The following is a 15303-nucleotide window of genomic DNA, read 5'->3' as shown; positions in this document are numbered from 1 at the left end:
TATGCTTCAAAATTGATGGCTTATGCACAGCACCAATTCAATTCTCTCCAGAAAATTCTTAGTAATATATTCCACGTGATAAAATACAAAGATGGACACTCTGGTGCTTATACCTTTCTGAAAATTAAAAAAAGGAAAAGAGAAAATCATCACTGGTCCATTGACAACTTACAACTGAGCATTAATAATATTATCAGGACTTCACAGATGAATAGATTTCACGTGGCAACACACTCATCAGCACTGTGTGATGCATGTCAAAGAGAAAAACTAGTACACTGCATTTTGCATGTGATCACAGACTCATCAATTTTATGAAAAAAGTAAGCCACTTATTCCTTCCATCATCAATATTCTCCAGGGTGCTGACATATTTACTATTGGGATAAAGACAGTAAAACTCTTCTAATTCTACTTTTCCATAAATTGCTCAGTGATGTCATCACATCCATGCATTTGCATGTCCACATTCACGAGTATAGTTCTGGAAACCTGACCTAGCACATGAGAATTTCCTTCCTCATTAATATAAAAGGACACAGTCCATCCTATATAGATAGGGGCATCAATATATTCTCTTTCACAATGGCAAGTCTTCAGTCTATTAAAATTTATGTCCTCAAAGTAAAACATGAAATGAAAATATAAGGAGAAAGGGCTGTGCTATGTATGTTCAAGATCTACAGACTTATTCTTGATTACCAGAGAAGAAAGGGAAGATAAATCATAAAAAACAAACACTTTAGTAACATTACTAGAAATAAAGAATTAAAGTCTTAATTGGTTTAAATAACAAGAACAACTTTCAAAAAATGCAAAACATGACACTGACCTGGGAAGTATTTACCCAAGAAGTCTTCATTCTTCTCGTTGCTCTTCTCTGAGTTTCTATCTCCAGACCAAAAACTAGAATTCTTGCTGAAATTTCATATCAAGGTATCAAAAATACAAAGCTAAAATTAATACAACTCTCTTCTGAACAATGTAAAACCAAAAAAAGATCTCAAAATTAAAATGATACCAGAAATCTTTTCAATGTTCCTATAGACAGGAGAGCACAGGATATATTTAGAGTGGAGAAAGAAAATGACTATGAACCTAATCACTGCACCCAAAAACATCATCTCCTAAACTTTTGGGGGTCATTTATGTAGACTATTATATTGTATGCAAATAGCAAAATTTTGACTTCTTCCTTTCCAATCTGTATCCCCCTGATCTCCTTTTGTTCTCTTATTGTTCCAGCTAGAACTTCAAGTACTATATTGAATAAATATGAAGAGAATTGGACAGCCTTGTTTTGTTCCTGATTTTAGTGGAAATGCTTTGAGTTTCTCACCATTTAGTTTGACATTGGCTGTTGGGTTACTGTATATTATCTTCATTATGTTTAGGTATGTTCCTTGTATCTGTAATCTGTCCAAGACCTTTATCATGAAGGGGTGTTGGATTTTGCCAAAGGCTTTTTCAGCATCTAATGAGATGATCATGTGGTTTTTTACTTTCAGTTTGTTTATATGGTGTATTACATTGACAGATTTTCATATGTTGAACCATCCTTACATGAGATGAAGCCTACTTGGTCATGGTGGATAATTTTTTTGGTGTGTTTTCAGACTTGGTTTGCCAGTATATTATTGAGTATTGTTGCATCAATGGTCATGAGGGAGATTGGTTGGTCTGTAATTCTCTTTCTTGGTGTGGTTTGGGTATCTGAATAACTGTAGCCTCATAATAAGAGTTTGGTAATATTCCTTCTGTTTCTATTGTGTGTAAGAATTTGAAGAGTATTGGTATTAGCTTCTTTGAAATTCTGGTAGAATTTTGCACTGAAACCATATGGTCCTGGGCTTTTTTTGTTTTCCACCAACCCCAAGGATTACAAGCTAAATCTGAACCAGGACAGGGCACATGCAGGCAAAAGACTCCAAACTAATACCACCACCCAACCAGAGCTAAGACAGTCCTTGACCAGGACCCTGAATGGAATTACAATACCCCAGGATACATCCCTGCTAAGGATCAGTTTATATCTTGACTCCTAGCCAGTCTCCACAAAGCTTCTCCTAAAACAAATAAACAACAACAAAAAAAACAAACAACAAAAAAACAAACAAACAAAAGTCGGAGTTCAACCAGGACAAACATGGAAAACAATCTCAACTTTAGACCCCCTTACAAAGGCCCTATTACAATATACCAGTCTGGACTGTGAGACCCCTGATGGAACTACCTACTTCCACCCAAAGTTTCCCAGATATTAGAACCAAACGTAAGGTCAAAGAACCTTGGGAAAAGACCCCTGACTCTACAGGTAGAAGTCTTAGCAACGGGCATCAAGGTGTATCTTGGGAGAAAAGAGAAAGCATGAAAATAAAAATACCCAACGCTGACTTAAGGGCTTTCAGTCACCCATAGCAGCTACCAAAGCACCCAAAGCCCAAGAACTTCAAAGTCCCTACTTCAGATGTGGTCAGGAGGGTCACTGGACCTGAGACTGTTCAAACGCTCATAAAACATTATGGCCATTGCCATAATGCCATCAAGAGGGACATTGTGCCGATGACTGTCTTCATGGTGTGAGGACACCAATCCTAGATTACCCTCCAGCTGATCTCTTAAGTCTGGCCATAAATGACTGAGGGGTTCTGGGGTCACTAGCCCAACCAGTGCTATCACCAAGGGGGAACCTTGGGTAGTCACCACAGTATCAGGGCAATCTATCTCCTTCCTTCAGCACTCATGGAGTTTTGGGGACATACCTCTCCTTTTCTATTTTTGGAATAGAGGAACAGCCTTACTAGCTGTATTTTTAGGGGTATTCCCCTTACCCACTCCTTGCTAGTGGTAACAACCTGCCCTATGCTCTTGTTGGGAAGGAACCTGCTAGCTAAGGTAGGAACCTGTATTTCTTTTGTTTCCTTTCATCTGCTTGACCCCAGGCTCACTGGACATCCTCCTCCTTCTCCAAACCACACAGCCTGACATACCTCTTTACTGATTTCTAAGTTGGATTCCAGCATATGGGACACCTAAAACCCCTCCATGAACCAAACATTATTCCCCTCTCGTCTAATTACAAAACCCTTTCACATCCATCCAGGGGAAAAGGCGAGATGTAGCCAGCCTGCCTGATTCTGCTTGTTTGGAAAGTTTTGATTCTGTTTTATGGTGTATCTGTATGTTTCCTTATATACATGGGAGCTGAGATGGAAATTGGTCAGGAAAGTTGAATGTATAATGATGGCATGTTTTATTTCTGACTGATCTTTCAGTGTGCAAGGGTCCTGTGTTCTGTGTTTATTGGTTTTGTTTTTGCATTCTCTGCCACTGTTAGCAGCAAGACTCCAGCACTAATGCTGCTTGCTAGGACTGCTCTGATGGCCAGGGTGCAGAATTTATCTCTGGGTTTTCAAACTTTTTAAGCTTACCAGCTTAGGTGACAGAGTCTGCAAAGATATGCAGTAATGACAGCTTATACTTATAAGGTTACCCACAAGAGAAATTCATATCTAACGGAGATTAAGTCCACAGGCAGGGCTCATGGGAAATACTGCCTATAAATAACTGGCTGAGTCTATCTGTGATTCTCTTCTGTCATTCCCATGGTTCCACTTTAAAACAGTTTGTGACTTGCCCCACAATCCTTGGCAGTGTATTCCTCCTTTTCTGGGAACTGTTATTCCTGTGTACTAATAGAAGGATGACTTCTCCCCACACTGTTGTTCTGGTAAATAAAACAAGCTCTCAAAGTCCAGTCTTAGGTCCACATTACAATGACAAACTTTGAAGCCTGTTCTCTATCAATAGCCTTACTGACAGGGCAGTTTGGCCAGACAGAATGTCCTTGGGGAGAGAGCACAGGAGGAACTTTCACAGGTTTTAATCATGAGTGGAATTGCAGATGTCTAGCCTTGTTACATTAAGTCCTTCAAAAGATTCATGGTGAATTAGGGTTGCAGGTGTCTGGCTGTTGCAGAAATCTTAATTCTTCAAGAGATCAATATAGACTTAACTTTCCCTAAGCTTCCTCAGCCAGCTCTGCCATTATCAGCATGTCAACACCTTCCTGGCTCTGACTGAAATAGCAATTAATGCTTTATTTACAACTTTAACACCTGCTTTTGATGCAAGATCTATGCTCAGATTACTGTTTATCTTCAATCCTAGATTTTTTGGGAATAACAGATAATTAACTAGCTAATTATCTAACACAGTCTTGAAGGGATTTAACATGGAAAAAGGCTCAACAGCCTGCCAGAGTTATGAAATAAATGCCAGGTCTCTCAGCCTTGAACAAAAAGTTACTAGGTCCACTCCCTAGGTTCTGAGACTACTGTAGGGCAGAAAATGTATTCTTAAATCTGAAATATTCCCTTTGTTATGCAACCAGCTTTTGGTGAAACTGCTGAAACAGATAAGTGCTGCTTGCTTCTGCTTTACTTATGAAGGTTGCCATGTTTACTCACTGTACCTGCTTTTGCAGGAAGCTGCTTCTCTGGAGCCACCATATGAAAGTTGTGCTCCCTTAGTTTTTGCCATTTTCTGTTTTTTTACTGACCACAGAAAATTAGCGTACACTATTAGTAACACTTAAGAATGTAATATAATATAATGTATTCCTTGCCTTATCCTTAGATCTCTCAATGGTTTTTCTCTGAGGAACTCTGGATAGGGACTGAGAGCTGGACTATTGGAACCTACAGATAGGGTTTAAGACAACATTTGTTTAATATGGTATAAAACTACACCTCCACACATTCATATACAAGAATGTACCACTGGTGGCAGCTTAACTGCTTTTACACAAATCAAAGAAGTTAACCTTTGGTCACCTGTCTTTTCTCTACACTCCCTGTCCCAAACTTTTAACATACAAAAGTGTCCAAACAGGCTGGAGAGATGGCTCAGAGGTTAAGAGCACTGACTGCTCTTCCAGAGGTCCTGAGTTCAATTCCCAGCAACCACATGGTGGCTCACAACCATCTGTAATGAGATCTGACACCCTCTCCTGTATACATAATAAATAAATAAACAAATCTTTTTTTAAAAAAGTCTCCAAACACCACTCCCTTCCAGAGTTCTCTTGTCTTCAAGTAGCATTGGTAGAAGTTACCATATTTACTTTCAACCATGCAATGTCTCAACCTTTCAAAGTGACTCAAGCTGCTGATTTGACTCTCTTAAGATGTGTACAAATTATCTGTTTCTGCTGGCTTCAACTACCCATCATATTTGGTTCCAAATTCTAGAGTGTGCCTTATCAAGTGCCTATTCCCTCCTTCTGATCTAGCCATTCCTCTCTCCTCGCCTCCTCAGTAATTATCATCTCTGTCTCCTGGAGCCTGCTACACCTTCTGGAGCCCCACCATGTGGAAAAACCTCGAGTTATTAAGATCCTTGCTCCTCTCCCTCTACTGGAACCAACCTCCTTGTTTCCTTGCCTCCTCCACCAAGGGAAGGTCTGCTGGGCTGCACAGCTTCCTTAAGCCTCTGCAACATGTCCCACTGTCTCTCGGCTCCAACCTGAAGTCTCATGGCTTATCTATGCCATAAATGAGACTTTTCTCCTGCCTCTCAGCTTGAACTTGGAGTATGTAAAAGCTCCTTTGGATGGAGTTTGTTTTGCAACCCTGCCTCCCTTCCCCTATGGATGTAGATTTTACTAAAGCCTTGTTCTGTTACTACAGTGTGGCCTCGGTACAGTTCAATGGCCACAATTGACATGTTGGATTTTCAATGGTGAGAACTACTGTAGAGACTTCAATGAAGAGTGAGACTGAATTCATGGAGACCTGAGGACACTCTAGTAGAGTGTCAGAGTGAATGACAGCTCATGAAAAGCAGTGACATGGAAGAGGGGTGACAAAGATACAATGAGAAGTTTAGGGAGCACTAGACAGTGTTTGTGAAAGATATTGGTCCATTACAATGTGGCTGAGGGCTTACAAGCATAAGTCAATCAGAAATGGTATACAGAAAGATATTTAAAAGATTGTATAGAATTTAATGAAAGACAGACTAGACAAAAATACAATGAGTCAAGGAAACAAAGTTGTTTCTGTGAATTGACAAAAGGATGGATGAAACATGTTTCACCAAATTCAAACTGAAAGAATGAATCCCCAAGTAACAGAACTGGAGTTTTTAAAAAAAGATATTGCAGTGTATCTCAATAACATCAGAGTTACCCTATGGAGTATTGCAGAAAGTCATACACAAAAAAATACAATTGAAGAAGAAAGAACAAACTCCTAGAAACAAATGAGAACTTCAAACTGCTAAGGTATAATGCTAGAAAGGCATTAAACAGTGCTGAGACTGAAGAAAGAAGTTTCCTTAACAGTATCTGAGGACTGGACAGATTCAGAACAGAATTCTCCTTTCCTTTAGAAAAACCTTATAATAATATCACAAGGATGCTGTGGGATGTTCAGTATGCTGTGAATGTGTGTTGCTCTGATTGGTTGATAAATAAAATGCTGACTGGCCAGTAGCCAGGCAGGAAGTATAGGTGGGATAAGCAAACAAGGAGAATTGTAGGAAGGCTGGAAGGCTGACTCAGGAGATGCCAGCCCACCGTCCAGGAAGCAGCATGTAATGGCACACAGGAAAGCTACGGAACGTGTGGCAACATATAGATTACTGAAATGGGCTGAGTTTAAATGTAAGAGTTGGTGAGTGGTAGGACTGAGCTAATGGCTAGGCAGTTTTAATTAATATAAACCTCTGTGTGTTTACTTGGGTCTGAGCGACTGCGAACTGGGTGGGACACAGGAAAACTTCAACTATACAAGGAGAATATCACATAAAACATAAAGAAGAATTTACTCATGTGTCTTTCCATAGGCTTTCACACATCTGTCTCTCTCCCTTATCTTAATAAAACTCTTGTTAGTGAGGAAAAAAAAACATAAAGAAAAGGAATGGTAAAAAGTCATCATACAAAGCTAGCTTTCCCTCCACACACGAAGCAGATGAATCCAAACAAACATATTCAAAGAAAAACCACAGACCAGATTCTAGGATCAACATACACACAGAAATTGTCTCTAAATTACATGGAAATTGAATGCAAGATGATATAATGCCAAGAACGCAACACTGTTTCAACACATAAGTTAATCTATGTAAGACACCAACTATGTAGACTCAGTGAGAGAAGAAATATGATCATGTCAAGAGATCTATGACAGGCCTGTGGCGAAGTATAATATCTGCTCTTATTAAAGCTCTGAAGAATGTGATATGCTCATGTCCATACATCTTCATATGCTATATAACACACATACAACATCACTTTTTTTTTTACATACCAACAAGAAGAAGCTGAGAAGTCAGCATTACTCTCACAGGGTCTAAAAACTATCTTAGACTCCCCAGTGGTAGCATTTATAGTGTCAAAAACTGCTATGGAGGCTAGGACAGGGGACAGACATCAATGGCCATAACTAGATTTGGATCCAGTGTGCTACAATACCAACCTGCCAGGCAAGGAATATATGGTGTCATAGTGGCAAGACTATTTTGTGGGTAACAGAAGGCCTTCTGGTTTCATCTGAAGCTGGCTCCACAGAAAGAAATACATGGATGATACTAGAAACCTGGCCAAAAGCCAGTGATGGTGAAGGTCACAGGCCCTAGGAGGGAATACACCACTGACATTCTGCTACATGTACAAATATTCAATCTGCCTTTTACTGGTTCTGAAAATACCATACCTCGGTGTTGTTTTGTTTCCTTGCCTCCTCCTTGTCTAAGAAACTTTGTTTTCAATGGACAACAGTTATTTCAGAGACTCATAACTCAGCAAATACTGAGAACAACTAAATGCTTACTGCACAGGCTATAATGGAATTTTCATTTTCTCACATCTAATTTGCAGAGAACATTGCAGAAGAAGAGGTGAAAGATTTTAAGAGCTGGAGGATGGGGTGGTGACATGTGAAAAACTCTCTAGCCGTATGACATGCCAGTTGGATTTATGGACACATTCCAGCCTGGATACTTGGCCCAAACCATACATGAAATATGAGGACAACTGGGAAGAAAACAATATATACCCAGGGATAGGACAGATGGTAACAAGGAGTAATGGTGAGTGAATAAACCAATAAAATCATTAAATATCAATACTTAATAATTACAAATTATATAAATAGAATTTAAGAGGAGATATCAATGTCTATTTGGGGGTAGAATTTTTGTTTTATACTATTTGTTATTGCTTCTATTTGATTAAAACTGAACAGTAATAATAATAAAAATTAGTTTACAGCGGGCCAGCAGGAAAGAATATTATGGCCATTCCACCAACTGACCACCACTCATTGGACTCTACAAGACCCATGCTGCCACCCAAACCTATCGACCCAATCATCCTTCCATGGTCAATCATCCCTCAAAACATCAGTAGCACCTAGAGGCACAAGTTCTACCTATACTGGTTGGAAGAACAGACCCACTGTGCTGCCCAATCCCACCTAACCCAGCAACCGCCCTGTGAACAGCCTTCTCCACCAACATCAACAGACCCTATAGGAACAAGCACCACCCACACCAGCTGGAAGAACAGGCACAGGTAAACTTACACCAGATGGAAGAACAGACTCCATAGGCACAGGCAAAACACAAACCAATTAGAAGAACAGAGCCAATCAGACTGCAACCCACAGAAGCATGGAGGCTATATATATAGCATGTGGGACTCTAGGATGACTGTGCCTTATAATAAGTTTTGGTTTTACTCAATTACTGAGCAAGCCTCAATGAAACATTTCACTATTAAGATAAGAATTTATACTGTATCAAGCTGATTATAGAAAAAATAATTAATTAAAAGATAAAAAATAAAAGACAAATTTGAACTATTAAAAAAAACCAAACAAACATATTTTACTAAAGTAGAAAAAGGGAGAACTAGGGACTCATCATTCCTCTCCACATTCTATTCTTTCCCTTGTTTTATATATTTTAAATTTTTATCAGTGGATTCTGCTGGAGTATCCGATGCAGATAAGCACTGGAGGGCTCCTGTTGCAAATCACCCTCTGGAGCGATGGAAGGATCTTTCTACTGGCACTTGGAGGAGACCCGATCTGGTGTTGGTGTGGGCCCGGGGTTCTGTTTATGTCTTTCCTCAGGACAGTGAGGTTCCTCTTTGGATTCCTGAGCACTGTGTGCACCCTGTGGCTACTGCTGAAGCCCAATATGGGAGAGACCTATTGGGCCTTTGTGAAAAACTCTCACCTTCTGATGCCAATGGGGATTGCGAGCCCAATATGGCCAGCTTTGGCAAGCATTAATGTAAGCCTAGGAACTGTAGCCATGAGGTTGGATTCTCTAGAAGGTAATGTATGGTAACTGCTTTTTCAAGTATGTTTGAGAACGTGTCACCCAGACATCTTGGAGATTAAGGATAATCCTGAAGGTCACTGACCTCCATTTGTTAACAGTAGCATGCCAACTAAGCCTTTTCATTTTCAAAATCCTCTTCAAGCTGGTGTAGTACCCACTTTTCAGGAGTGGCTCTGTGCAACATTTACTGGCCTCCTGAAATTCATTTAGCTCCCCTTTGAAGATACCTTAAAATTTATGAGCCTGAATGTAGCCATTATAAGACCATTAGTTATGCTCCTTATGAGCTGCCTGTTTTTTCTTTATGGTTCTAAGTTGTTCTTTTGCAGAGCTGCCAGCTTGAGTCGTGCTGGGATCAAGAAAAACGGGCCTTGGCGGTTCGTGTTCCTGGAGTTGTATCCATGCCAGTGGATGTCCACATGCTCCAGAAGAGAATTTGACATTGCTGCTGCCATTGTTGCTGTTATAGCAGTGGCAGCCACCGCTGCTACTGTTTCTGGGATTACCATTTCATAATTGTTTACTACAGCTAGCACAGTGGAGACCCTGACAGCAAAAGTAGCTACCACAATTAGTTAATCTTTCATTCTATTGGGCATGATAAATTTAATTCAATAGTTATATACATTTTGATTGGCTTTGAAAATTATAAATTTATAAACTCAAGTTCCATTTGCTTTTGGGATGCCATCTTACAAGGACTCCAATTTGCAGTAAGGCTCGTTAAGGAAGGGAATGGCTCAGTTGCCTTTAGCCTACTGGCTATGGGTGGGTTAGGATTTCTGTTGGTCTTTTCTGTGTCAAACACACAGATTGCAAGCCCAGTGCCACTTTGAGAACTTTGGCAGCAGTTAACTCTGCAGCTCACACATGATTGAGCCTGTATGATAATGAGCATTCAGAGATGGGTATTACCTGGGGGGCGCTCACCAACCTAAGACAGAGCACCTGTGTGGCCTGGGCAGGTGTCTCCATGACGGGTAAGGTGACCTGCTGATGTCCCACGCAACCTAAGTCAGAAGCTCATTTTTTAGTAAAAGGGGGACCTGTAGGGTCCTGGCCCCTGTACTGGGTAACTGTTGCCTTGCTTGCTGACCTTGACCTTGATATCCTCCCTATGCAAATTCCCTGCCAGGTTTCACCCTCCTGAATACTTAAGGGAAGTTCCTTGTTTGTGTATCCTGCATATTGGGCGTTAACAGCTTAGATGCAAGATTGTAAAACATCTGTAGCCAACTTCTACCCTCCGGGGTTCTCCCATTGTGCGGTAAGCCTATATTTAAGACCTCCTCCCGGGCTGGAGAGATGGCTCAGAGGTTAAGAGCACTGACTGCTCTTCCAGAGGTCCTGAGTTCAATTCCCTGCAACCACATGGTGGCTCACAACCATCTGTAATGAGATCTGGTGCCCTCTTCTGTATACATAATAAATAAATCTTTAAAAAAAAAAAAAAAAAACCTCCTCCCTTCTTCAATAAATGGCATTTGGCTATAAATAAATAAATAGATTTTGAAAAAAAAAAAAAGAAGAAGAAGAAGAACAGAACTACAATAGCCAGAAAAACTGGACAATACACTGGATCTAGGCACCCATGAACCTCAGCTAAGACAACACTACTCAACCTAACAACCAGCCAATCATTAGAACCCTTGGCCATTCAGGCCAAAAGACAACAAAGGAAACAGATAATAAAGGAACAAAAGGCCCATCCAACTAAGACATCATCACAAGAATCAACACCTGTACCTATAATTATCCCAATCCAGATGAGTAAACAGCAGAGTAAGAATACATTCAACAATATAAAGAGCAATATGGCACCAACAGAACCTAATGGTCCTACAGTAGCAAAACCTGAACAACCCAATGCATATGAAGCAGAAGAAAACAACCTTAAGAATAACTTTAAGAATATCATAGAGTCCTTTAGAGAGGAAATGAAAACTTCCCTTAAAGAAATAAAGGAAAAGACAAAAAAAATGGAAGGAATCAACAAATCCCTTACAGAAATACAACAAAACAAAACAAACAAACAGGTGAAAGAAACAGTTCAAGACTTGAAAATTGAAATAGTGGCAATAGAGAAATCACAAACTGAAGGAATACTGGAACTGGAAAGTTAGGGTAAAAGAACAGGAACTACAGATGCAAGCATAACCAATAAAATACAAGAAGTGGAAGAGAGACTCCCAGGTGTTGAAGATACGAAAGATGAAATAGATTTAAATCCAACAAATTCTTAACAAAAAACACCCAGGAAATCTAGGTCACCATGAAAAGACCAAACCTAAGAATCACAGCAATGGAAGAAAAAGGAGAATTCCAGCTCAAAGGCTCAGAAAATATATTCTATAAAATCATATCAGAAAACTTTCACAACCTAAAGCAGGACATACCTATGAAGGTACATGAAGCTTACATAATAACAAAGAGTCTGGACCAAAAAAGTCCTCTCGCCACATAATAATCAAAACACTAAACATACAAAATAATGAAAGAATATTAAGAAACACTTCCGCCCCTCACCAATATGGCCGCAGGCTGCGATTGCGCATGAGCAGCTGTCTATGGCGAGACCTAGATCCAAAGAGGGAGAACGCTGCCGGGGGAAATTGGCGACCAAAGCGGCCTGGGTCGGATTTAGCACTCAGGCCTTTGAGTCAGGAGATACGAAGACTTCAAAAAAAAGACCAGTTCCTCGGATGAGCCCCCTCACAGAGAGATGAAGGGGCAGCAGAAGACAGCTGAAGCCGAAGAGGGGACAGTGCAGATCCAGGAAGGTGCAGTGGCCACTGGAGAGGACCCAACTAGTGTAGCTATTGCCAGCATCCAGTCAGCTGCTACTTTCCCCGACCCCAACGTCAAGTGATGTACAGGGTGATCCAGGTGTCTGAGGGGCAGCTGGATGGCCAGACAGAGGGCACTGGCGCCATCAGTGGCTACCCTGCCACTCAGTCTATGACCCAGGCAGTGATCCAGGGTGCTTTCACCAGTGACGATGCAGCTGACACAGAGGGAGCAGCCGCTGAAACACATTATACTTACTTTCCCAGCACCGCAGTGGGAGATGGGTCGGGGGGTACCACGTCTGGAAGTACAACTGCTGTTGTTACCACCCAGGGCTCAGAGGCACTACTGGGGCAGGCCACCCCTCCCAGTACCGGTCAGTTCTTTGTGATGATGTCACCACAAGAAGTATTGCAGGGAGGGAGCCAGCGTTCCATTGCCCCCAGGACCCACCCTTATTCCCCGAAGTCAGAGGCTCCCAGGACAACTCGAGATGAGAAACGCCGGGCTCAACATAATGAAGTGGAGCGGCGCCGCCGGGACAAGATCAACAACTGGATTGTGCAGCTGTCCAAAATCATCCCAGACTGCTCAATGGAGAGCACCAAGTCTGGCCAGAGTAAAGGTGGAATCCTCTCCAAAGCCTGTGATTATATCCAGGAGCTGCGGCAGAGCAACCACCGATTGTCTGAAGAACTGCAGGGGTTAGATCAGCTGCAGCTAGACAATGATGTGCTTCGACAACAGGTGGAAGATCTTAAAAACAAGAACCTGCTACTGCGAGCTCAGTTACGGCACCATGGATTAGAGGTCGTCATCAAGAATGACAGCAACTAACTGTGGGGATTCGGGGGCTTTGGGCCCTAGAACTGCAGATAGCCCGGGAGCAACAGGCTAATCTCATGCCCCTTTCCTTCACTGCCCACGTCTGGCATGGGACCGGGGCAGTTTGGCAAGCGTGGCTTTGAACTGAGGCCCTGTGGTGTGTCAGTCTGCAGTGAGTGGTGTGAAACACAAAGTGGACCTGTACTGACCTCCTTGCCCGCTCCCCCGTGTAGTCCCCGGGTCCTTGTGTTCCTTTTGCACACTGCATGTGCTGTATTCGTGGACACTGGACACACCGAATCTGGGCTTGCCTTGTGCTTGCTTAGAGTGCCCAGCAGAGGGTCTGTGCACACTCTCTGGGTCCAGCACTTCCACTGGCTCTTCCTTTCCTGGAGCAGAAGTTAAGTTACTCTGGGGAGCAGGCTGATTCAAGAGGGCAAGGAGGCTAGGTGGCTGCTAGCCCATGGATAGTAGAGGGGCCAGTGAGCAGCTGGGCCTCTGCAGAAGTCTCTGAAGCCAGGGAGAAACGTAGGCAGGGGCTCACTGAGAGCCTTCCCCTTCTGGGGAGGGTTCTTTTTATTTCTTTTCTTTTTCTTTTCTTTTCTTTTTTTTTTTTAAAGATAAAATTGTTTAGAGCCACAAAAAAAAAAAAAAAAAAAAAAAAAAAAAAAGAAAGAATATTAAAAAACAGCAAAGGAAAAGGGCCAACTAATATATAAAGGCAGTACTGTCAGAATTACACCCGATTTCTCAATGGAGACTCTGAAATCCAGAAGGTTCTGGACAGACATTATGCAGACATTAAGAGACCACAGATGCCAGCCCAGACTACTATACGCCATAGACAGAGAAAACAAGATATTCCATGACAAAACCATATTTAAACAATACCTAAGCACAAATCTAGCCCTACAGAAAGTACTAGAAGAAAAACTCCAAACTCCAAACAACCCAAGGAAGTTTTATGCATCCATGAAAACACAAGCAATAGATATTCTCACATCAGCAAAACACAAAGAAGGGAAACAAATACACACAACCAACAACAACAAAAAAAGCAAAAAATAAAGGAATTAACCACTGGCCATCAATATCTCTTAGTATCAATGGACTCAATTTGTGTATAAAAAGACACTAGCTAACAGAATGGGTATGAAAAGAGGATCCACCCTTCTGCTGCATACAATAAACACACCTTTAAACACTTAACTTTAACTTTAAAGACAGGCATTACCTCAGAGTAAAGGGTTGGGAAAAGATTTTTCCAACCATATGAACCTAAAAAACAAGCTGGTGTAGTTATCCTAATATCTAACAAAATAGACTTCAAACTAAAATTAATCAAAAGAGATGGAGAAGGGCATTTTATATTCATCACAGGAAAAACCCATCAAGATGAAGTCTCAATTATGAACATTTATGCCCCAAATACAAGGGCACCCACATTTCTAAAAAACTTTCTAAAGCTTAAATCACACATCAAACACCATACACTAGTAGTGGGAGACATCAACACCCCACTCTCACCAATGGACAGGTCTGCTAGACAGAAACTTAACAGAGAAATAAGAGAACTAACAAATGTTATGACCCAAATGGACTAACAGACATCTATAGAACATTCTACCCACACAAAAGGATATACCTTCTTCTCAGCACCTCATGGAACCTTCTCTAAAACTGACCACATACTCAGTCACAAAGCAAATCTCAATACATACAAAAAAACTGGAATAACCCCCTGTATTTTATTGGATCACCATGGTTTAAAGTTAGAATTCAACAACAACACAAATTACAAAAAGCCAAAAAATGCATAGACACTGAACAACCCTGAACTTAATCACCACTGGGTCAAGGAAAAAATAAAGAAATGAAAGACTTTCTACAATTCAATGAAAATAAAGGCACAACATACTCAAATCTTATGGGACTCTATGAAAACTGCAAAGATAAAAGTTCATAGCATTAAGTGCCTACATAAAGAATTTGGAGACATCTCACACTAGTGACTTAACAGCGAACCTGGAAGCTCTAGAACAGAAAGTAAAAGTATCACCCAGCAGTAGATGACAGGAAATAAACTGAGAAATGAAATCAATAACAAAGAGAACAATACAAAGAATCAATGACCTGGGCGATGGTGGAGCACGCCTTTAATCCCAGCACTCGGAAAGCAGAGGCAGGCGGATCTCTGTGACTTCAAGGCCAGCTTAGGCTACAGAGTGAGTTCCAGGAAATGCGCAAAGCTACACAGAGAAATCCAGTCTTGAAAAAACAAAAACAAAACAAAAAATAATCAATGAAACATAGAGCTGGCTTTGAGAAAATCAA

At 41.0% G+C, this 15303-nt stretch overlaps 1 protein-coding gene and 1 long non-coding RNA gene across 3 annotated transcripts in view; one reads left to right on the top strand and one right to left on the bottom strand.

Moving 5' to 3' along the window:
• Window positions 1-843: 843 nt before the first annotated feature.
• The window catches only part of LOC131894101 (uncharacterized), a 28023-nt gene continuing 13563 nt past the window's right edge, over window positions 844-15303 (bottom strand). For both annotated transcript variants that reach the window (XR_009374844.1, XR_009374843.1), the window contains exon 3: window positions 844-918. This is a non-coding gene — a long non-coding RNA (uncharacterized LOC131894101). The remainder of the gene's footprint in view (window positions 919-15303) is intronic.
• On the top strand, window positions 11885-13553 carry LOC131894094 (upstream stimulatory factor 1-like). The gene is given in 2 exon segments (XM_059244260.1): window positions 11885-12215; window positions 12218-13553. Coding segments are annotated over 2 exon segments (900 nt in total). The 5' UTR covers window positions 11885-12079; the 3' UTR covers window positions 12982-13553.

Source organism: Peromyscus eremicus, chromosome 1 (assembly GCF_949786415.1).
Source record: "Peromyscus eremicus chromosome 1, PerEre_H2_v1, whole genome shotgun sequence".
In the NCBI taxonomy this organism is placed as follows: Eukaryota; Metazoa; Chordata; class Mammalia; order Rodentia; family Cricetidae; genus Peromyscus; species Peromyscus eremicus.
Note: the sequence above shows the minus strand (reverse complement) of the source record. Positions and strands in the feature narration are given on the sequence as shown.